This window comes from Barbus barbus (assembly GCF_936440315.1).
Source record: "Barbus barbus genome assembly, chromosome: 17".
NCBI lineage: Eukaryota > Metazoa > Chordata > Actinopteri > Cypriniformes > Cyprinidae > Barbus > Barbus barbus.
This window is the reverse complement of record NC_136745.1, coordinates 22921970-22945743: the sequence shown is the minus strand read 5'-3', so window position 1 is coordinate 22945743 and position 23774 is coordinate 22921970. Positions and strand designations below refer to the sequence as shown.

Genomic DNA, 23774 nt, shown 5'->3' with positions numbered 1-23774 from the left:
AAACTGCTGATCTGGGATTTTCACGTACAACCATCTCCAGGGTTTACAGAGAATGGTGCAAAAAAGAGAAAATATCCAGTGAGCAGCAGTTGTGTGGACGAAAATGCCTTGTTGATGTCAGAGGTCAGAGGAGAATGGGCAGACTGGTTAGAGATGATAGAAAGGCAACAGTAACTCAAATAACCACTCGTTACAACCAAGGTATGCAGAATACCATCTCTGAACGCACAACACGTCGAACCCTGAAGCAGATGGGCTACAGCTGCAGAAGATCACACCGGGTGCCGCTCCTGTCAGCTAAGAACAGGAAACAGAGGCTACAATTCGCACAGGCTCACCAAAATTGGACAATAGAAGATTGGAAAAACATTGCCTGGTCTGATGAGTCTCGATTTCTGCTGCGACATTCAGATGGTAGGGTCAGAATTTGGCGTAAAGAACATGAAAGCATGGATCCATCCTGCCTTGTCTCAACGGTTCAGGCTGGTAGAGGTGGTGTAATGGTGTGGGGGATATTTTCTTGGCACACTTTGGGCCCCTAAGTACCAATTGAGCATCGTTTAAACCAGAGGTCCCCAACCACCGGGTCACGACCCACTACCGGGCCGTGGAAGAATTCCTACCGGGTAGCGAGAACGTTCGGTGAAAATGTGTATAGATATGACGCTCTGTTTATTTATTGTGCGTAAATGATTGCTCTAACTATTCTGTATTTTCGTTGTATGCTATTGATATGGAGATGCAATTTGACGATTTCATGTTAAATTAGTAAATAAAAGATTGCTCTGATCTGTCATATAGACTATTAGGGCTTAAACGGATCGCAGTTGATCCGTGATATAAGGACCAGCGCTCACAAGCATAGAGACATGTTTCAGACAGCCTGGCATACCAATTTGTTTCCTCTGTATCCTTGCTTTTGAGATACATATGCATGGGGGTTTGCGGTTACGTCGCAATACTGGAAATATTTCTGTTTTAAACCATAAAGGCGAGCCGATTGATATCACACAAGCAACGTGCAAACTTTGCGCAATAGTTAAGCCGGTGACTGTCCTTCAGTCATACAGAAAGTGGAAGTAAAAAAAAACTCTCTGCATTAACAGCGCATATTCTCTCAGAGACGACAAGAGACTACTTCAACATGTGCTGATAACAGTATAAATGAATAGACCTGTTTTAAAGACCCCATCCACAACACACCCATTCAAGGTGTACCTAATAAAGTGAGTGTATAGGCTATATAAGATTTTGATGACAACGTTTCCTCAAACTATGTTAAGCGAACTGAAATTCTTCTATACTAAATTTAACCTTTATATATCAGTGAATGGTTGGGGTGATCATTGGTTTTGTTAATAAATGTCAATAAATTTACACTATTGTTAAAAAGTTTAGGGTTGTATGATTCTTAATCATTTTTTTTTCTTATGCTCACCAAAGCAGCATGTATTTGTTCAAAAATACAGTAAAAACAGTAAAATGCCATTTATTCCTGTGATGCAAAGCGGAGTTATCAGTATCAATATTCCAGTCTTTAATGTCACATGAACCTTCAGAAATCCTTCTAATATGCTGATTTGGTGTTCAAGAAATATTTCTTATTGTCAATTTGAAAACAGTTGTGCTGATTAACGTTCTGTGGAAACTTTTTTTTTTTTTCTAGAATCCTTTGATAAATAGAAAGTTCAAGATTCAATTCTGATTAATTATTGGGCCTATTTAAGGACCAGGTCAACACACATTGCTAGACTGAAGAGCACAAATTGAAGATATAAGCTGTTGTAGTAAATGTTAATCCATTGTAAATGTAAAAATTACAAAACTTTCTTTCCTAAAAACGTGTTTCTCAATTGATGCTTAACTGATTCCTAAAAATAACTCAGCATCTCAAATGTTCACAAAATGAAACTTTATTTGTGATACTTCCATAAGTTCAAGGGGAAGAATGCAAATGACTCCTTACAGTGATGTTTTGGGGATATTGCACAGACCTTGTTTTATTGCACTCAACAACATACAAATATCTTTAAGAATATAGACAGAACTGTAACAAATGGTGAGATATTGAGCTGCTTGATTGTGACTTCTAAAATGAAAACAAACAGGGAAGATGTTGAACAGGAACATAAGATGTTTACTCCAGCTGTAACTTGCCGTTCACAATTTATTTCTTACATTAATTAAAACACTTCTTATTGTGAGTGGTAAAATGAAAATATTCTGGACAAATGAAATTGACATTTTGCTCATTAGTACTAAGAGAACTGCAAACCACAAGCAACTAAATTTTTCTGTGCGGGACTTAAGCAATACATGTCTTTAAAAAAAATAAATATACAACAGAACTAAAACATAAGCAAATGTGTGTCAAAAATCATTTTAAAGATAACTTCACAACAATTAAAACACTGCTGTACCAAATTCTTTGATTATGAAACCTTTGATTATGAATTTAAATTATATTATAATTCATTATCTGTCCTGTAAACAGTATGCAATCTATGATCATTGGAAAAAAATATATTATAACATGTATTGAAATTCCAAACATCTTCATTTGGTGCTTTTAACGTGATAAAGGCCTGTGTATAAAGCAGTTATTTGTGAATAATGGTTACACATTGTTAAAGATGTAATTGATTATTACTTTCTCATGTTCATATTCATAGTGTTGCAGCAGGGCACAAAAGTCACTTCGTTACAACATATCAAAATGTGCAACAGACACCTCTAAGTGGGACTTAATATAAAACTATGTATGTTTGGTATGTAAACACTTACCAAAGACGGGATGTTTTTGGTTAATCAGTAGTACTACAAGAAACACTTTCCAAAATCCCAGAATACTTTCTTTTTCAAGGAACAACACAAAAAATAACAATCTGCTCTTAAATATACTGAAACAGGAAAATCCTCGAACCCTAAAGCACAAATTTTTACAGACCTAAAGTCAAAAATAAATAAGGCAAATAATGCAATAAATTGAGTGATCTCTGTTACAAGAGTTAGTAGAACTCGTTTTAGTAGTAACACTTTTGCAATGTCATATTTTTCTTCATATCATACTTGATTGTGACTAAGATTTCAGAATATAATACAAAAGGCGAGGCTAGAGGAAGTGTCCTGTGTGCTGTAAACATTTAATACCGCTTGTATAAATTCATCACACCTTATAATTGAAACTGATTTTTGTTCTCTTAAAGAAGCTCTGTATGCTAAGTAGAAATGTTTCAGAGGTACAGTATGAAGTAGAGTCTCCTTGAGTTTGGCAGCACTGTCTTGCAGGTGACTGGCTTAAAGGTGTGTGTAGAACCGTCCGGAGCAGAGTCACAATTTAAAATCTAACACTCACTACTCCCGCCTCAAACCATTGCTGAAATAACCGCTACTAATAAGGCAGTGACTGGGGGTAAAAATTGGCTATCTAGGTCTAGATCTACCCTACAGCTAAGCAAAACAAGGAAAGCAGGATCTAGAGTCTCTCAAAGCAGATGGAGCAGAGCAGGAAGATGGCATACAGGAACATAAGCCAGAGGCCTAACCTCCGGTCCAGCCTCCAGTGGTTCAGGTGCACGCTCAGTACCTGTCCAAACAATGGCAGACAGAAAATAGGACACGAGACAAAGATTACAAAATATGTACAAGCATAAATATAAGATCAAGATAGATTTCTCAAATGATAACCTTACAGTGAGAAAAACAGAAGCAAGGAGAAGAATCACTGAGTACACCAGCCCCTTACTGTTAATGAAGACCTGGAGGAAGACCAAGAGAAGAATCAAAGAATCAAATTCATCTTTTGGGGGCACTTGAATTTAGTACACAGAACCAGATTCATTGCCTTTAACTAAAATTAAAATAAAAACCAAAACTAAAAAAAAGAAAAGAAAAATAGGCTAATATAAAATGAAGCACTAAAATTAACTGCAAATAGATAAAAACTATAAATTAAAATAAATGAAACCTAAACTTTATATTTAAAGAAACTAATAAAACAGATTAAAATGTCTTACAAATTAAACTGAAATTAAACAAAATATTAATAAAATTACTGTAAGTATATAAATATGACAAAATATTCTATAAGTAACACCAAAATAACACTTTACATAAAACACAACAAATGGTGCATTGATAAGGCCAATTAAAAATCTAAAATAAAAACCGATAAAAAAATAAAAGGAAAGAAATAGTAAATTAAGGTAAGGGATGAAACAAAAGTGATCTCATGATTTTTATAAGTGCTGTAAATATATTTATTTGCTTAATTAAACTTTAATTTGCTTTAATTTACTATTTTTCATTAATAATAAAGCTGAAATAAACAAAAAACTTAAACAAAGATTAGAAAATTAGACATAAATAGGTTGAAGTTGAATCACAAATGTTAGAAAACTAAAATAAAAATAAATTGAACCTAAACTTAATATTTAAAAACACTAATAAAAGGTAAACTAAAATTTTAATAAATACCATATAAATAAAATTATTAAAATCTAAAATATTCTATAAATAATTCTAAGGTAACACTTTACATAAACGCAAAATATGTTGCGTTTAAACGGTCAATAAAAACATAGAAAGCAAAAATTAAAAGAAAAGAAATGGAACAGAGCAGATCTTATTAATTTGATTTTTTTTATTTTGTTTGTTTTTTAAATTAATTTAATTTATTGATTAGAAAAATAATTGGAATACATTCAGTGATCACTATGACCAGTCCCTAGTTAAAATAAATACAAACTCACCGTTGACCCATAATCAACCACTAGAATGCGCAAAGCCCATGGGAAGCCAAGACCCAGCAGAATGTCAAAGATGTTGCTGCCAATCGAGTTGGACACCGCCATGTCTCCCATACCTGCAGCACCAGACACATTCATTCATCTGACCAATCAACTCAACTTTACAAACACACTGATCTTTTACATCTATATGTGTTCAGGAAGAGGAAGTGTAGGGTGATCTAAGCACCTTGACGGGCAACTATGAGACTAGCCATGCAGTCTGGGACACTGGTGCCTGCTGCTAGAAACGTAATACCCATGACAACATCTGGAATGTCCAGTGTAAAACTGATAATGGTGACCTTGAACAAAGATAATGTGTGTTAACAGCCCACCCTATCATATCCTGAGACATTCCCACATGACAAAGCATTGATCTCACCATCCACACCATGAGGTAGGAGAACACGGCAATCCAGAGTGTTGAGGCCACAAAGGTAACCATGAACCAGCGCTCCCAGCGAGGCAAAACACAGTTGGGGACAGTGTAGTACAGAAGGCAGCCTAAGGGCCATGAAAACACCCACCTGACTTGCTCCCAGCGCCCCTCTGTGGATAAAAGTACTTCATTAAATCATTACCTCATACTAGGCTCCTTAACACCACCTACAGGACAAAGACAGTATCACATATACGTAAAAAGATAAAACCTTTCACTAGGGCGGTACCTTTTCAAAAAGCTACTAATTATATACGATTTATGTACTAATATGTACACTTAAGGAACTGATATGTACATTTAAGGTAAAGCGTATTGCCACGGGGACAGCTTTTGTACCTTTTTTCTGTGTGTATACATATACAAAATATCACCAACAGAACAAAGACTGACGAATGATACTTGAATTCAGTATTCATGAACTCTCTTTATTTGCCTTTTGTTATTCAAATGTTTTCCTTTTGAGCTCTTCAAATAGCAATTTTCACCCTTAATGTCATCTTCAGTGAGATGTTCAATTGTTCAGCAGTGATGAAGTTCATCTGATTGCAAGCCACATCAGCCCCGAGAGGTTTGAGACCTCTCATCACTTTTCTATAATCATAACACTAGAGCATGAATCTAAAATGCATGCCCCCATTATCTAGAAATGGCTCTCAGACTAATGGATTATGGTCCTTAAGGGGCCAAAAATGAGGGCCATTCTTCTAATCAGGATGTGGAAAAAAATTGGAGACAGATGAACCACAATAAACTCAATGTGTTGTCCTGTTATTCTGAATTATGGTTTTATATCATGTTTTGGAACCATTTATAAACATATCCACTAAGGGTGGGAGACTTTATGCCCCTTATGATACAATTTGTTTTTGAATCAGAGAGTCGTAATCAAATTCTAAATTGGATGAATCAAATTTTTCAGCAACAGTAAAGAGTTTTTATTGATTACATGATTACATATAATTCACACAATAGCAATCAATTTATTAATTCTCTCCAATTCCTCTTTTTTATCTTTTAAATTTTCCTTTCTAAAACAGTCTATCGTTTATATACTCTCAGAAAGTCCAATTTTGTGGACATTCACACATAGACTAGTCATCATTAGTCAGGTGGCGACACTGCATTTCACCAATGGATTTCAGATTTCAAAAATCATTTCATGTTTAAAAAGTGTTTCAATATTACATGATGAACTACTGATGAACACATTCATTTTTATTTAAATTATCACTCAGTAGGTTAAGCATGTATTATTAGGCTATGTATTATTGAAAGGCTTTTGTCTTTCAAATTCATTAAAATGCACAAATTCTCATTATTTCTTATTTGCAGACATTTTCATACTTCTTGTCATCTGAACCTCTTTCACCTGATACATTTACTTTAAAGGGGTGGTCAATCAGCAATTCTGTAAAAGACAATATCTCCCTTTGCAGTGAACTTTGAGCATCGTAACTTTGCCGATGTTGTTTATGCTCAGACAGCAACATTACACACTAACTAAAGTTAAAAATCATAGTCAATGACCCCTTTAAGTAGCCCTGAGATTTTAAAATAAATATTTTAATAATTAAGTATGACATTTGCATGTTCACGGTTCTCTGACATTGGTTAATGGTCAAATGGCGTGCAGGTAAACAAAATATTTATTCTTTTTTAGGAAGTGAATTATTTTGATTATTTTAAAATTATCTATTTTAATTTTACATTATGATTTAATTACATGTTTGCCTTTCATTAAACTCACAAACCCCCTGCAGTTCCTTTACAAACCCCAGTTTGGGAAACCTTGATGTAATATGTTTAATGCACTTCAGGTTGTTAATTAAAATTAAATGAATTTTCTCTCTCTTTGTATTTTATATAATTACGGTACAAGATTATCCTAAAGTAATCGGATTATATTACCCAAAATGTGTAATGTAATGGATCATGTTACTGACTACAATTTTATTTTTATATATATATATATATATATATATATATATATATATATATATATATATATATATATATATATATATATATATATATAAACATCTTCGGTTTGAAGTATTCCAGCTGATGTAGCCTATTGTCATATAAAGCCTTTTTTTTTTTAATAAAGAGTGCATCACCTTTTGAGTAAATTTATTACATTTAATCAGTCAATAAGACATTTGGACTCTTACCAAGCAAATGAAGACAAAATTCATCTTTGCAATGCAGAGGAAACATAGAAGTTGCATCTGAATGGCATTTAGATGCTTTTACACACGGTTTAATGCAGCTCAGCGGGACATGCAATGCTTTAACCTGCAGTTACAAATGCATTAATAATGTTTTGATATTTTAAACATAAAACGTTGGCAACTGATGTTTGAAATTAATCAAAAAATTAAAAAAGATACTTTAAATGTGAAATTAAAACCGCCAGTATGTGGCAGCAAGTCAATGTTAAGTTAGTGAGTCATTACGATTGAACCGAATCATTTAACGGGTGATTCATGCAGGAACAAAACACTGTCATGTTCCTCAGAGACGCAAAACAGTGCTGTGGCTGTGTTTGGAATTATTTTTGGTGGTGAAATTGAGCAAAAACGGGCAATATGCTGTCTAAAACTTAAGTCTATTAATTAACTTCTTGCTTATTGAACCGTTGTACAAATAATGTTATCATGCTGAGTTTTGGAGAGAAAAAACGGCACTCTTCTGTGATATTGATTAACTATATGAAATTATGTAAATCTATACATTTTCTGCCTCCATATCTTGAATTTTGAGATCATTCCAAATGCATTTTAACAGAATGAATCATGCAGTGAAAGAATGCACTCTATGCGCACACGCACTAGTCTAACCTAATAGGATAAAATGCTGTAATAGGATTAGTCCAACGAATCGTTCGGTTTGTAATTCGTAATATATATATATATACACACACACACGTATGTAAAAAATATTAATTTAATAAAATAAAATATTCATGACTTTATTTTATGACATTTTTTATTTATTTATGATTGATCCAAAATTGTTTAATATTCACCCACCTGGCACAGTAAGAGGTCTGAAGAGTTGTTCTTCATCTGCCTCTTCCTCCTCCTCTTCCTCGTCATCTTTAGGCTGTGTGTCCTCTATGTCTGCTACTTGTTCTAAATCCCCTCCTTGGCCCTTCTGCCTAGGTTCCTCAAGGGGTTGCATTTCACTCTCAAGGGCCCCTCCATTCTCCAGACCCCAAGGAACCCCCTCCATGCCTGGACAATCTTGGCCAGGAGTGTCCCCTGCTCCGCTGCCACTGCTGTCTCCAGGACTCCTGTTTCTAATCAGTCTCTGCCTCTGTTGAAGACAGACAGAAGATGTGAGAGATGCACAGTCAAACACTGCAGAGCTGGAGAAGAGGAGGCCCAATGTGAACCCCTTCAAATGAATGAGATTCGGTTAGATGAGAAATGGGAAGAACAGAGTTTCAGAATCAAGCTGGCTGAACACATCGCAAGACCAAGGTAAAGCACAGTCCATTAGAGTGTCGTAGAGATGACATGCAAGAGCTGCAAGAGTCAAGCCAACAAGCAAGTCATGTGAACAACTGTAGATGGAATAAAGCATTTGCTCAAACAAACAACAGAATGGCTACATAAGGTTAAAGGGGTCTCAACAAAAAAAGAAATCAGGAGTAGTTTCAGAGGATGCCTACACCTAGGAAGAAATATTATTGCTGACATTTGAGGAGTAAACTTTCAGTTATACAGGAAATGACAGCAGATGATTGAATCAGGATTGAATCAGTCACAAATCCTACCTGTTGCAGAAGTTACAGCAGAAGGGTCGTTATAAAGGAGAAACCATAAATGAAATCTCTTTAATAATTCTCCAAGACAGCAATGACATTAAATGACCTCAAACTGACTGTCTTGCTTCTCACATTTTTCTCGAGAACAAAAATCGTATTTCATATTTCTTACTAATGTGATCAATTCTCTTTGTGTCCATTTTTATGTTTCCTAATTTTAGATGCACTGATTGTCTTTCTTAATCTATATGAATCATAATTTAAACAAGAAACAAGTTATTTGAGATATTAAAAACTGTCCAAGATAAGAAACTGTAAAAGATAAGACTTAATGAGAATGTGTATTGAATGTGTTTTCCTATCTCAAAACCAATAATTTCTCATTTTAAGCATAAACCTCAAGAAGCGTTTTTCTCGAACTTTTTGATTTATGCTTAAAACAAGAAAAGCTATTTGTTAATGGAGAAAGAAAAAATTCAATATATAACCTACTGTTTATAAATTTGGGGTCAGCTTTTTTTTTTTTTTTAAAGAAATACTCAGCAAGGATTCATAAAAAGTTGTATTGATTAAAAGTGACAGTAAAGATCACTGTAAAAAAAAGTCCTGTAAAGAAACGGTCAAATGACTGGCAGCTATGGCTGCCAAACAAAAACTGGAAAATTAAAGTAAATTATTGTAACTGACACAAGGAAAAATCTGTAAAATAACTGTTTTTTTTTCCTCTGTAAAACATTTAAGAAAAATTTCTGTAAAATTATTGTTTTTGCACTTTATTTAAATTAAGATATTTTACTGTAATTTTATAGTTTTTGTTTAGCATATAGGAACTCTAATAGCATATAGGAACTCTAATAGCTTCCTATAATCCATACTGTACATCAACCTAGCTTGATAGTTTATATTCTTGGTTGAGAAACGGAGGTGCTGTTGTCCGATCCAGATGTGCACAAAGCGAGCAAGCATCCAGCCAGTACCTCAGTGATGAGCATGCGTCCGGCCATGCTGAGGCGAGTGCGGGGGGAGAAGTGGGGCGTGATCATGACACGGAGGCTTGCCTCTGAGAAAGAGAACTGGTGAGGGTGTAGACTCATCAACTCATCCACCATCACCACCGGGGAGTCCTGGCCACCCGCATTCTGACCTGAGAGATAGAGAGAGAGACGTGATACTTTAAAATGCACAAGCGCTCAGTATGATCCACACAGCTCCACCCTCCACCCACACGCACCTTTCTTCAAGAGGATCATGGAGGTGTCACAGTGTGGGCTTGCCTCTCCTACCGACACATCTCTGCACAGACTGCTCACCAAACACGGCTGACCTGGAATACCAAACCTCTGCTCCACCCAGCCCCAAATCTGACTGTTAAACCTTGAAAGAAACACACAAACATATTATATCATGAGAAAATTACATGCAAGTATGTTAAAAATAAAGAAATAAATGAATATATACTCACCGGCCACTTTATTAGGTACACCTGTTCAATTGCTTGGTAACACAAATTGCTAATCAGCCAATCACATGGCAGCAACTCAATGCATTTAGGCATCTAGATGTGGTGAAGACAACTTGCTGAAGTTCAAACCGAGCATCAGAATGAGAAAGAAAGGGGATTTAAGTGACTTTGAACGTGGAATGGTTGTTGGTGCCAGACTGTCAGTTAAGAACAGGAAACGGAGGCTACAATTCGCACAGGCTCACCAAAATTGGACAATAGAAGATTGGAAAAACATTGCCTGGTCTGATGAGTCTCGATTTCTGCGGCGACATTCAGATGGTAGGGTCAGAATTTGGAGTAAAGAACATGATAGCATGGATCCATCCTGCCTTTCTCAACCATTCAAGCTGGTGGTGGTGGTGTAATGGTGTGGGGGATATTTTCTTGGCACACTTGGCACACGTTTAAACGCCACAGCCTACCTGAGTATTGTTGTTGACCATGTGCATCCCTTTATGACTACAGTGTACCCATCTTCTGATGGCTACTGCCAGCAGGATAATGCACCATGTCACAAAGCTCAAATCATCTCAGGCTGGTTTCTTGAACATGACAATGAGTTCACTTTACTCAAATGGCCTCCACAGTCACCAGATCTCAATCTAATAGAGCACCTTTGGGATGTGGTGGAACGGGAGATTCGATCATGGATGTGCAGCCGACAAATCTGCAGCAACTGCGTGATGCTATCATGTCAATATGGACCAAAATCTCTGAGGAATGTTTCCAACACCTTGTTGAATCTATGGCACGAAGAATTAAGGCAGTTCTGAAGGCAAAAGGGGGTCCAACCCGGTACTAGCAAGGTGTACCTAATAAAGTGGCCTGTGATTGTATACATAAATATATATTATATACATATTAACATAAATTACATTTTGACTGTTATTGTGAATAAACATAAATAAACATGTTAGATACTCACTTCATGATAAGGATGTAAACTCCATACATTGATATGAGCATTATAGTCTCCCACCTGCAACAGTGATATTATATGATTATGCTATAAGCTCAATTCATTTAAATGTCAGTGAGCATTATTACACCTCCTTTATGATTTCAGCACACTTACCAAATTACTTTTTCGTCATATATGATCTGAAATGCACAAAAACAAACACAAAAATGAATTAAGTGTGACTATAAATTCAACATTCAGACAGTCATACTCATGCTTACCAGAATCAAGGCTAACACTGAGAGGATGTAGTAGATAGAGTCACGGAAGAGCGGCCACCAGGTCAGAGTGATGGTCTGTGAAGCAGGATCGGTGGAAAGTCACGAGAATCTGTAATGTTTCATATTTAATGTAATAAATATGCATATTCTACCTGTCCAGCAAATATTCCACAAACTCCGATGATGACCAAGATGTTGAAAACAGCCGATCCCACAATAGTTCCCACCCCCAGGTCCCCCTTGGTGATGAACACACCTGATATGAAGAGACAATTATTTATTGATGACTTATTTACAGCAACAACTTACTGAAAAACATTGCTAAAGGCCTGACCAATCAAAGATGTGAAAAGCTCAGGGGCGGAGCTGCCTGCTGCCATGAAAGTGGCACCTGCAACATCCTCACTGAGGTGCAGATTCTGAAAATACAAACTCAACCTCAGCATATGCTCTGATATTTCACAGTAAGGAACAGTAAGTATAAAAGTACACTCACCTCACTGATTTTTTCCAGAGAGGGGACAAAGTAGACATCGCAGACAATAGCAAGGGCATAGAACATGTAAACTGCCTGTGGTCACAAGAGCACACAGTGCAGCAGAGAATCTTTATTTAACCTTTACAAACACCAATTTTACAAGATAACAATAACAGTGCTATCAAAGACTGTACTGAATGTCTTTCATTTTTAGTAATATCATTATTTTGAATATTGCTATGCATCCTTACAAGTAAACAAATTACAATAATTCTACAAGTGAAACTAGAATTCAAGTAAAAATAAAAACTTCAACTAAAACCCTTAAAATAAAAAAGGAAATGTACACTACCGTTCAAACGTTTTTATAGTATTTTTTAACTCTTTTAAAAGTCTATGATGCTCACCAAGCCTGGATTTATTTGATCAAAAAAAGTGATAATGGTAATATTGTCATAAAAACAGACCGTTATACCATGAATTATAACTATTTCCTATTTTAATACATTTGGAAAAAAATGAATATTGAGCAGCCATTACTCCAGTCTTCACTGTCACACGATCCTTTAAAATTAAATAATTCTAATATGCTGGTTTGGTGCTCAAGAAACACTTCATATTTATATTAATGTTGAAAACAGCTGCATATTTATTTATTTATTTATTTTTGTGCAACTCATATTATGTACATATACTTTGACTAAATAATGCAAAGTGCTAAAAGTTTTTTTGTTGTTGTTGTAGTCTCTGCATCATACAGTTCTGTATATATTTCTCACTGTACTATGGTATACTTACACAAAACACATGCAGTAGAATTGCCCCATGCCTCCTCTGTCCCTTAGTGAAGATGTCCTCTGGAAATTCATGGATAGCTGAGTGGAAAAGTGAAAAGTTTTGTGAACAGAGACCACCAGAAATATAAAGCAATCAATAAAGCAAGGCTAACACTTTGCGCACTTTTCAAACACTATGAGACAAACTTGACAGCTCTGCATGGTCATAATAACATTTAGCACATTAATGCTTACATTAAAGGTCACATAAGATAAAAGTTTCACATCTGATAGCGCAGTTGCTATTAAACCTTATTCTGCTTAACAAAGCATTTCTTATGACCCTAAAAAATGTGACTGTCATGGTAAGATCTAACCACATATTCAGATGTATATTGTGGAAGGGGAAAAAACAAATAGACAAACAAACAATCAAAAAAGGCAAAGCAAACTGTATTTAATCTATGAGAACACTGATCTATCTAGTGTTGTACTTCCTTACTTCACTGAAGTAGTCCTTATCAAGGCAATGTGCTCCATTTAACTTAAGGTTGTTACGAAGCCTTTGTCTATGGTAACTAAGTGGGAATTGAATTGACCAGCCTTTTAGCTAATCTGTAATAGTGCAGAGAGGCCAGGAAGAGTGGGCCTAGTTAAATCAGAGGACTGGTAATACTTCAGCCCACAGCTTCTTGAGATGCAATCAGCGTAAAGACTTGGTTCTTGCTTTGACTGCCTTAAAGAGGCCAGCTGTCTAATACACAGCCATGAAATAAAGAGAAGAGGGAGGAAATGACACCCAACAATCACAGCTTTTCTGTTTTTAAAGCTCTCTCGTATAGAATTTACATATCATTTGCTTATTTTTAAAGGCTACTTCACTAGATACTGTCAAATGCAATGGAAAATTTGTCTTGATTAATCTGAGCAACACTATTAAATCTGTTATCTTGATGTATAGCTGGAATCAATAGCTGCTCAGTTACATTTAAGATTAAATTTACCAAGGACTTCCTTATTGAATTTCATAAATCAACAGGATTTATAAATAATTAAAGGGGTGTAATGATTTGAGCATTACATTTTATTACATTTGTCATCCAAAATCAATCTGCTCAGCCTACACTACCGCTGACATCTTATTTTTAAACATTTATTTTCCAAAAAGCATTACAAACAACTTTCACTAAATAGTAATAATATATGGATAATAAATAATATAAAGCATGGATAACAACATATACAGATGAATTATTAAATGACAATTTAAAAAAAAAAAAAAAAAAGTGCAAGCAAATAACCATTGGCAATGTTTTTCTCTGCATTAAAGTATGAAAAATGTTTTACATTATTAAAGTGAATCATATGCAGTCTGAAAAATTATTGCAATTTAATTAACATCACAGACTATATTATCATGTATAAAAGTCCCACACAAGGGTTGTGGGACATCAGAACTGTCACAAGCTTTGATCACTAAAACCTGTGAAATCTCTCATTTCTAAAGATGAGAAAGTGAGTGAGAGGGAGAGTGGATAAGAAAAAAATTTAATAAATGAAAAAGAGAAACAGCTGGGGATGAGTGATTTGTGGAGTTGATTGAAGGAAAAAAGGGCATGAGCATATGACGCATCTCTCTAAAGTAGCACACTTTGAATGCTTAAAACAGACTATACTCTGTTCTGAAATGAGGGATTCTGTTGCTTAGTAACACAAGCCTCAAAGGGGGCTTGACTATGAAGAGGGCACCTGTCTGCATCATTTCACAGAATGAGGAGGCAGGGGGAAAGATAGCGAGATATGGAGAGATGTGATACAGAGAGACAGGCGAATAATAAGAGAGAGAGAGAGAGAATTGCTCAGGGTTTCACTCACCAGCTCTGGGTGTACTGGATGTCTGGTTCTCCTCTACGATCTGCTGGGTTAGTTTACGCCGGGCCCAAGTCAGGTCCGAATCCTCTTTGGAATGGGCTGTAAAAACTCATAACACATAGACCTTTATCTTTAGTGGTCAAGGTTTTTTTTTTTATGAAAAGTATTACATTGGCACATATGCTGGTGCTCAAGACACGCTGTATCAGACCTGAACCCCAACTTATTTAAAAATAGGCAAAAGATTGAGGCAATCAGAATGCTTCCTTCCCTCCTCTCAAGTTCCCATGGAAACCTGATCCAAAAGCAGTGATTAATGAGTGGTGTGGAACTGGATTTGAGCCCAGAGAGGGTGTGGTTTACCCCAGAACCAAATGGCAAAGATAGTTCTCATTTGCATATGCAAACTAATCAGTTCCAAATATAACTGCGATAGGCTAACTGCCTGCATATTAGAATATGTAGACAGAATGTAAACATGTAGACAATGCCACAGCAGTGATGGCGATGTTATGTTATGGTCTAGAGGCACATCTAAAAAAATTTGAATATCGTGAAAAAGTTCATTTTTTCTTGTAACTTAAGTGAAACTTTCATACATTTTAGATTCATTACATGTAAAGTAGGGCTGCACAATTAATCGAATTTCTAATCGATTATGGATGCCACGATTACATAATCGTTCAAAGCCGCAATTACAAAAATAAACAATTAAAAATGCCCACTTGAATTATTCTGTGTGCTTAAGATGTGTTTGCAGCGCGAGGTTTAATAAACTCAAACACACTGGATAAAAGACATTTTGTCTAACTGATAGTCGTTTTCACTCTGTTGTGGATTTCCTTCACTCTCGCTTTCATCTCTATGTTCTTGCTATAGAATTATCTTATCTCCTGTATTTAATGTTGTAAGATATCGACCAAGCAAGACATCCCCGATGAAAATTGTAAATAAATTAAGGATTCATTATTTTTAAATACGTTTTTTTTTTTGTCAATTATATATGAAGAGTTCAGATGCAAAAGCCTAAATGCCATCTGAAATTTTCTTCTAAAATTAGCATTGTTCGTTTATGTTCAGTTATTTCACTTTAATGACAATGAAAAGAACCTGTACCTGCGAAGAAAATTTCACGTGGCACTTAGAGGCTTTTGCATCTGAACTCTTCATATAGGCTACAGGCCTATATAATATATAATATATATACTTCTGTGATTAAATTATCATGGCTATAGACAATAATAATGCAAGTTGCTCTCGTTCTGGGTGCAGTTCTGGCTGTAAACTAGGTAGTGTAAAATCGCATATTCAGGAAAACGTTTATGAAAATGTACAAACACAGGAAGCCTACAGCCTATATTCCAGATAAATGCCATCTAACTCAGGGGTGCAAAATTCAGTTCTTTCAGGACCACAGCCTTGCAGAGTTTAGTTCCAACCCTGCTCAAAAACACTGTTTTTTTTGTTATTTTTTATTTCTGATTTATAGCTGAACCGTGTGTATTTGGGTTTATGCTAAACTTTGCAGTATAAAACGAGTTAGGCTACTATTAAAGTATTATAGGATTGTTATGGCTAGATGAAATAAAGCATAACATATACAGAGTAGGCCTAGTGATGTTCTGGTTTGGCATAATCAGTAACAACATCTACTCGCAAGTCACTCAGAAAAGTTCTGGTGAATGAAGTATAATGCTCTTGAAGGACAGTCGGATTCTGCTGTACCAGCACATAAAGGGATTTCTGGAAATAAAGCTGCCGATGAGCTATCAATAATAGTGTTACAATAATACGTTTTTGACTTGACAGCTGTTATTAAAATAACGCGATAGAAGCTTCCTCATTCTCAGAACTATAAAGAAATTAAGAATGTTGTGTCTGAAAGCTGTGCGCGCCGTCACCCCTCCCGCACCCTGCCCGGAGGTAATGGTCCTGTCCAACCGCGAGTGCAAAACACAGAAATGGAGAATAATGAGTCATTTTTATGTTTGTTCAAAAATCATATTCAGACGCAACATTCATCTACTTCAATATATAGTTCATCTATAACAAATTGAACAAAGCACTGCAAAGCCTTACACGGAGAGTCACTTCCTATGGTGCAAGAAAGTCAGAGTTGTGCGATATAAACTCGCAATTGCGAGAAAAAAAGTCAGAATTGCGAGTTTATATCTCAGAATTCTGAGAAAAAAGTCAGAATTGCAAGTTTATATCTCAGAATTCTGATAAAAAAATAATGTATAAAAGATGAGGCTGTTACAGTTTTCACAATGGTACTGTCAAATGTACATCTGCATCCCAACTCAAGACAAAACTTTTAATATTACATGTTCAGTGCTACCAAATCAGATGCTGGTGCCACTGCTCTCCAATATTAGTCTGGAGCCCTGATAATATAAATTGTACTGTAATATGTTACTGTAATTTGAAATTTCGTATGTTTAATTGTAAATGAAATATATAGCTTTAGTAGACCATTTTTATCTTTTAGTTTTAGTACAACATTATTATACCATGCATAATTTTACCTATTTTTGTTTAAAGAAGAAACTAAACCAATGTATAATTGACATTTGAGGCTCAATGTAATAGAAAAGCAATAAAAGTTCAGGAAGAGTGTTTTTAGCCTTTTTTAAATACATGTTTTATATAAAAATATGACATGCAGCTTCAAACAATGGCATAAATCTGTTCAAAATAATCGTTATTAATAATCGCAATTACAATCTCAAGGGAATAATCAACAATTATGATTTTTGTCATAACCGTGCAGCCCTAATGTAAAGTAAAACATTTCAAACGTTTTTTTGTTTTAATTTTGATGATTAGAGCTTACAGCTCATGAAAGTCAAAAATCAGTATCTCAAAATATTAGAATATTTACATTTGAGTCTCGGCAATGCATCTTACTAATCAAAAATTAGGTTTTACTATATTTACGGTAGGAAATGTACAAAAATCTTAATGGATCCTAATGATTTTTGGTATGAAAGAAAAATCGATTATTTTGAGCATGCAATGTATTGTTGTCTATTGCTGCAAATATACCTACTTATGACTGGTCTTGTGCTCCAGGGTCATGCATCGCTCACTGTTCTCTAAAAGAATGCGCGTGAGCGCCGAGCTGTTGCTATGGTTACCTCGCTGGCGAAAGCACTCACGCTATTCCCACCCTGTTCTTGATTCCTAGTGGGTCTTATAATTTGGTTTGATCATGCACACTATTATTGCTGCTCACAGCCATATTGCATAAAGTAAGCACCGGCTAATATAATAAAAACTCGTTAATTAATCATGAATGCTCCACATCTCCACCACGACAATGATATTCATATAGAAATATAACCTATATAATGCACCGCGGTAAGACGGGAAATACGCACAAACATTTAACAAAATATACATCATTATTAGCACCGTAAAGACTTGTTAATAAATAAACGCACCTGTTACATGAAGAAATTGAGCGAAGCAGGAGACGGCGATGAGCCCGACAGCACATATGAAGAGCCGCTGCCTTCTGGATGCCAACACCACCTTCATCCCTCCACCACACCTCTCAAAACATGTCCATCCAAGAGAGAAGCCCTCTTCTTTCATTCACACCACCTATATTGGCCTTTCTTTTCAACATACGGCGGACTAGCTTGCTTAAATTCAGCCACGTCTGTCGCCTCAGCATCCTATCGCTTCAATAGATACACTATCATCTTTCACTCAACGATATTTACCCCTGCCGGAATTTTAGTAATGTCAAGATGCAACGAAAATATCTTCCACTGTCACTGAGCGCGAAATTATTCAAATGTTTTCACATATCGTCTCAGTTTATTCTAATCACATCCATCTCCATCTGTGTCCCTCTTCCTCGCGCTCTCTCCTCCTCCACAAGGCGCTGGACTGCTTCCCAGACTCACAACTGCGCCCTCATGCAGGGTTCACAATAATAACATCACCCTTATCCAGCTAGGGTTAACCAGCCCAGAGGAGTGGTTCAAGGCTAGATACACCGACCTCAAAAGTATTTAGGATACTTTCCACCAATAGGATACAAAATAGGGCCAGCAACTCTTAAAATTACTTTTTTTTTTACACCTCGTGAGTAGGAGCAGTAGCAGTAACTCTACTGTAGGTGATGCAATGTCTGCATTACATTCAATTAACACTAAACAAAATTAAATCGACATGTAAAAAAAGTAATAAGTAATAGCTGAAAATAACTGAAATTATGTTTTGTAGTTATTGATTAATTTATAGGTAATTGACATTAAAGTAAAATATTTGTTTTCTGACAATCATTTTGGTAAATGTGTTGAAAATTCATCGTGACAGTCAACAGTCTGAATTGTTCTTTGACATGTAAAGGAATAATTCACCCAAAAAGGAAAATCCACAAAACTCCAATCAATAAATTGATTTGTTTTTCACAAACGCACATCTTTTTGATTCACAAGATGTTAATTGATGGACTGGAGTCGTGTGGATTATTGTGACTCTCATTCTGATGGCACCCATTCACTGCAGAGGATCCATTGGTGAGCAAGTAATGCTAAATTTCTCCAAATCTGTTCTGGTGAAAAAACAGATTCCTCTATTTGAATGGCCTGAAATACAGTAAATCATCAGCAAATTTTAATTTTTGGGTGATCCTTAAAACATATAAAAAATGAATATCACTGCAATAGATAAAAAATAAAACCAAATGTCATTTATTTTAAAGAAAGATAGCATAAGCATTGGTACTGATTCAAAATAACAAATATAACATGATTTAAGATAAACAATATTCAGTTCCATACAATAAAAAAAAAAAAAAGTTGTGTTTTATAACTGAGGACAAAAGAAAATGACCGCTTCGCATGTAGCACATTCACATTTGTTTGAACAGATTATTTGGCACATTAATGGATGTAAAAAAAAAAAGAAAAGAAAAAAAGAGCAAGTAAAACAATTCACTCAGAAAAAAAACCTCCCCCTTGTAAAAACTTGTTTGCTTCACAAAAGCAAATATTACACAATAGAACAAGTAAGAAAAAAATTTAATATTTACTTTACATGCACCAAATTAACACCAATTAAAAACTTTATGACTGCTGATAAACAAAAACAATTGTAAAGTGAAATCAGAAATCAGCATGTCTTGCTGGTTCTTCAGATAAAAAAAATAGCTGGTAAGAGCTGCTAATTGTTTGGTGTGAGCACAGCATGCAACCGCTGCTTCAGGCTCATTCTGCATCAGCTGGGCCAATGTATTAAAATTGCAATGAGAAAATATCTATCAGTGCACACCCTACTTCATGGACTCTAGTGAACCAGTCACCTTGAAGTTTATGCCGTCTCCAGGCAGTGGGGAAGGTATCAAAGGACAGAGCCAGCTGATGTACCAGTACTTGCCCAAGCATTCCCTGATGTTGGCCAGCGCTCCTAGGTTGTACGGCTGCCGTGTGGAGTACCACTCACGTGTGGTCTGTCCCCTCAGCATCAGAGCCACATGAAAGAAGAGGAAGGCAGCAACCAACAGGAATCCCACTACACAAGTGTCAGCAATGAATGCAAAGGCAAACGCTCGTGCCGTCACCTGTCCTGTTATTGGAGAAAAACAGATGTTAATGGTTATTTGTTTTACAATTTGAAAGGGGGTCATATAATACATTAAGTATAATTTTACTTTTTGCCAAAAATCATAATTTTCACTACCATTTTTCCACAACCTTTATGGCCCTTAGAGTTTACAATTTCTTGTAGTAGCTGCACCTATTCAAAAATGTGGGGACAGTAAGACCTTTTTCATTAAAGGTTACAATTTTCTATTTTAATTTTATGTAATTTGTTCCTGTGATTGCCAAACTAAATTTTTTGTAGCCATAACTCCAGTCTTCAGTGTCACATGATCTTTCAGAAATCATTCTAATATGCTGATTTGCTGCTTAAAAAGATTTATTATTATGTTGAAAACAGTTGTGCGGTTTCATATTTTTGTGTAAACCATGATACTTAGGATTCTTTGATGATCAAAAAGTATTTATTTAAAATAGATATGTTTTGCTACATTATAATCAATTTAAAGCATCCTTGCTGAATATAAATATTAAATTATTTATAAAATTAATAACATTTTCCCAATTCCAAAGTCTATAAAGTCATTCTTGCATTTTTAAAATATCCAAATTTTTGTTATTTACATTTACTAAATAAGCAGATGTGTTTATGCAAGCGACTTATAATTGAGCAATATCAAAAACGTTGGCCAAGATAATATTACCATGTTGGAATATTAAACTCAGCACAATTCGACAACAGTACTCTGTTTAATACACTACAGACAGTATTTAGGTTTGCAAGGCATCACAACACATACAGTGGTGTGAAAAAGTGTTGGCCCCTTCCTGATTTTTTTTTGCATGTTTGTCACACATTAATGTTTCAGATCATCAAACAAATTTAAATTTTAATCAAAGATAACACAGGTAAACACAACATGCAGTTTTTAAATTAAGTTTTTTATTATGAAGGGAAAACAAAATCCAAACCCACATGGCCCTGTGTGAAAAAGTGCTTGCCCCCTAAACCTAATAACTGGTTGGGCCACCCTTAGGAGCAACAACTGCAATCAAGCGTTTGCGATAACTTACAATGAGTCTCTTACAGCGCTGTGGAGGAATTTTAGCCCACTCATCTTGGCAGAATTGTTGTAATTCAGCCACATTGGGGGGTTTTTGAGCATGAACCGCCTTTTTAAGGTCATGCCACAGCATCTCAATAGGATTCAGGTCAGGACTTTGACTAGGCCACTCCAAAGTCTTAATTTTGTTTTTCTTCAGCCATTCAGAGGTGGATTTGCTGGTGTGTTTTGGATCATTGCCCTGCTGCAGAACCCAAGTTCGCTTCAGCTTGAGGTCACGAACAGATGGCCGGACAGTGCAGTTCGTTAGACGTTGTTGTGGGGTCTTTTGTGACCTCTTGGATGAGTCGTCGGTTCTCACTGTGGTTCTCTGGAGTCCCAAAGCTTTAGAAATGGCTTTTTCACTTTTTCACACAGGGCCATGTGGGTTTGGATTTTGTTTTCCCTTTATAAAAAAAACCTTCATTTAAAAACTGCATGTTGTGTTTACTTTGATTAATATTTAAATTTGTTAAATTTAAAAGTGTGACAAACATGCAAAAAAATCAGGAAGGGGACCAACACTTTTTCACACCACTGTATAGTATAAAAAATTTAACAAATTAAATATGTGAAGCCAACAAAGCACCACTCTCTCACACTGGCCTCAGACCATCATTATTGTTGAGACTGAGTATTTTGAAAGTTTTGAGTAATAAAATCTACAGTATTATTTCCACAGCACACTCAACTCTCATTTCAAAAGATGGGAGGAAAAATTCACTTCTCATGACATTACTTATTTCTCAGAGCAAACACTGATTAGAAATCGCATACTTACCAGAGACGAGCATTATCCAGGGCATAAGCAAAAGCATGATGCTGTGAAATGTTACACCCTCCTTCAGGATGACAATGAAGACCTCAGCATTCATGACTACTGCATAGAGCAGCCCTGCCCACATGAAGAGCAGACAGGTCAGGAAATACCGGTAATTGTGGAAACCGACACACTGGCCAAAAAACACACAGTGGTGATCACGCCGCAGTACACACACGTTGCAGTCATAGCAGTGTGAGCATCGTGGAGGAGTGTGTATCTCACAGTTGTAACAGTACCTGTCATAAAAGAGGAAAATATCAAATTATAATGGTTTACTGACACTTCTTGAATTCATGAACAGTACAAAAGCTCAAACGATGATATAAGAGCCCAAATAGGTGATAAATAAACACTTTACAATCAAAACAAATCAAATACCTCCACCCTTGACCCAACGTATCCCCTCCAAGAAACACTCCTCGAATACTTGGGTTAGTTTTGACAAACAACGATGCATTCCAGGTTATATTTCCCAACATGAAGTACTGAGCGAAGAGATGCAGGGCCTTCCACATGGTGGACCAGTCAGTCTTCTTCTGTTCTGGCTCAAGGGGAGCCTCCACCAGCACCAGGTAACTGACCTCGGCAGTGATGGAGAACACCAGCACGGCGTTCAGAACGATAGGCAGATGACGACCAGATGACTCCACCTTACACCATAGTCTACTCATGAACCGTGCCATGTCTTCAGCTTTAAATCATCCGCTGCGTGAGACTCTAACTTACCTGCTCAACCTGTTTCCTGCCTGTAAATCCACTCGATTCACGTTTGCTCGAATCTGAACACAAAAACAAACAGATGGCCAATTGAGAAAGGCATTAAAAATCCTTCAAAAGCCTGTTTCATTACACGACATTTACAGAAACGGCAACAAATAGAAAGTTGAACTGAAACTAGTAATGAATGGGACACGTCTAACTGATATTGAACGTTCCGAAACTACAAAATGCTAGGACGATTTATTTTTATTAATTCATACTGACCTGTCATTCCATTCTGAATATCTTTTTGACCATAAATGCGGAACAAACGATACCCTGCTGGCTGGCTGTTGTCTGTAACAATGAACTAGTGCTGCAGGTTAACAACATTTGGCACTGACAGGTCTGTGTTGCAGCTGAAACAGTCCCTCTAACACACATGACACTGTACAAGAGTTCCACACGGAGATAAGAGACAGTAACGCCTTGCAAATAAAATAATGCATGTCTTATATATTACTATAAATTCTATCTGACTACTGTGCAAATATATTTTAAAAAGACAAATATTGTATAAAGACAATAATATCAAAATCACATTTATACGAGGTGGAACATATTTTTTTTATTTACTATTTAAATAAATATGAGCTTTAAGACTTTCCCTGACAAATTTCATTTTGCATTTCAGTGTCTTGTCCTTCTGAGAACTGGACGACAAGCAATACAGGGAGACCGGGGCTAGTTGTCACATTCCAGTGAATTTTATTAA

The 23774-nt window shown here is 35.9% G+C and overlaps 2 protein-coding genes across 2 annotated transcripts; both read right to left on the bottom strand.

The window, feature by feature from the left end:
* Positions 1-1897: 1897 nt before the first annotated feature.
* LOC306883373 (sodium/potassium/calcium exchanger 3-like) lies at positions 1898-18416 on the bottom strand (the record flags this gene model as incomplete). The annotated part of the gene is made up of 17 exons (XM_079438575.1): positions 1898-3586; positions 3693-3758; positions 4752-4864; positions 4978-5092; positions 5173-5339; positions 8265-8550; positions 9982-10148; positions 10236-10378; positions 11434-11487; positions 11584-11609; positions 11691-11765; positions 11843-11946; positions 12025-12109; positions 12187-12261; positions 12967-13043; positions 14820-14915; positions 18263-18416. The coding sequence occupies 17 exons, from the start codon at positions 18414-18416 to the stop codon at positions 3476-3478; spliced, it is 1914 nt and encodes a 637-aa protein (XP_079294701.1). The 3' UTR covers positions 1898-3475.
* A 212-nt stretch (positions 18417-18628) lies between these two features.
* LOC306883372 (putative palmitoyltransferase ZDHHC24) lies at positions 18629-23429 on the bottom strand. Its single transcript, XM_079438574.1, has 4 exons — positions 23285-23429; positions 22679-23079; positions 22259-22536; positions 18629-20399 (listed from the first exon to the last, which is right to left on the bottom strand). Exons 2-4 carry the CDS (start codon positions 22981-22983, stop codon positions 20107-20109), a joined length of 876 nt encoding a protein of 291 aa, XP_079294700.1. The 5' UTR covers positions 22984-23079; positions 23285-23429; the 3' UTR covers positions 18629-20106.
* Positions 23430-23774: the final 345 nt, after the last annotated feature.

Bases quoted from the DNA above. Each gene is read 5' to 3' on its own strand.
- LOC306883372 (XM_079438574.1), bottom strand. From the start codon at position 22,983: ATGGCACGGTTCATGAGTAGACTATGGTGTAAGGTGGAGTCATCTGGT. The intron at 22,537-22,678 runs GTATTTGATTTG...CTTTTATGACAG, and splicing joins ACGTTGGGTCAAGGGTGGAG to GTACTGTTACAACTGTGAGA. The intron at 20,400-22,258 runs GTAAGTATGCGA...CTCCAATAACAG, and splicing joins CTGGATAATGCTCGTCTCTG to GACAGGTGACGGCACGAGCG.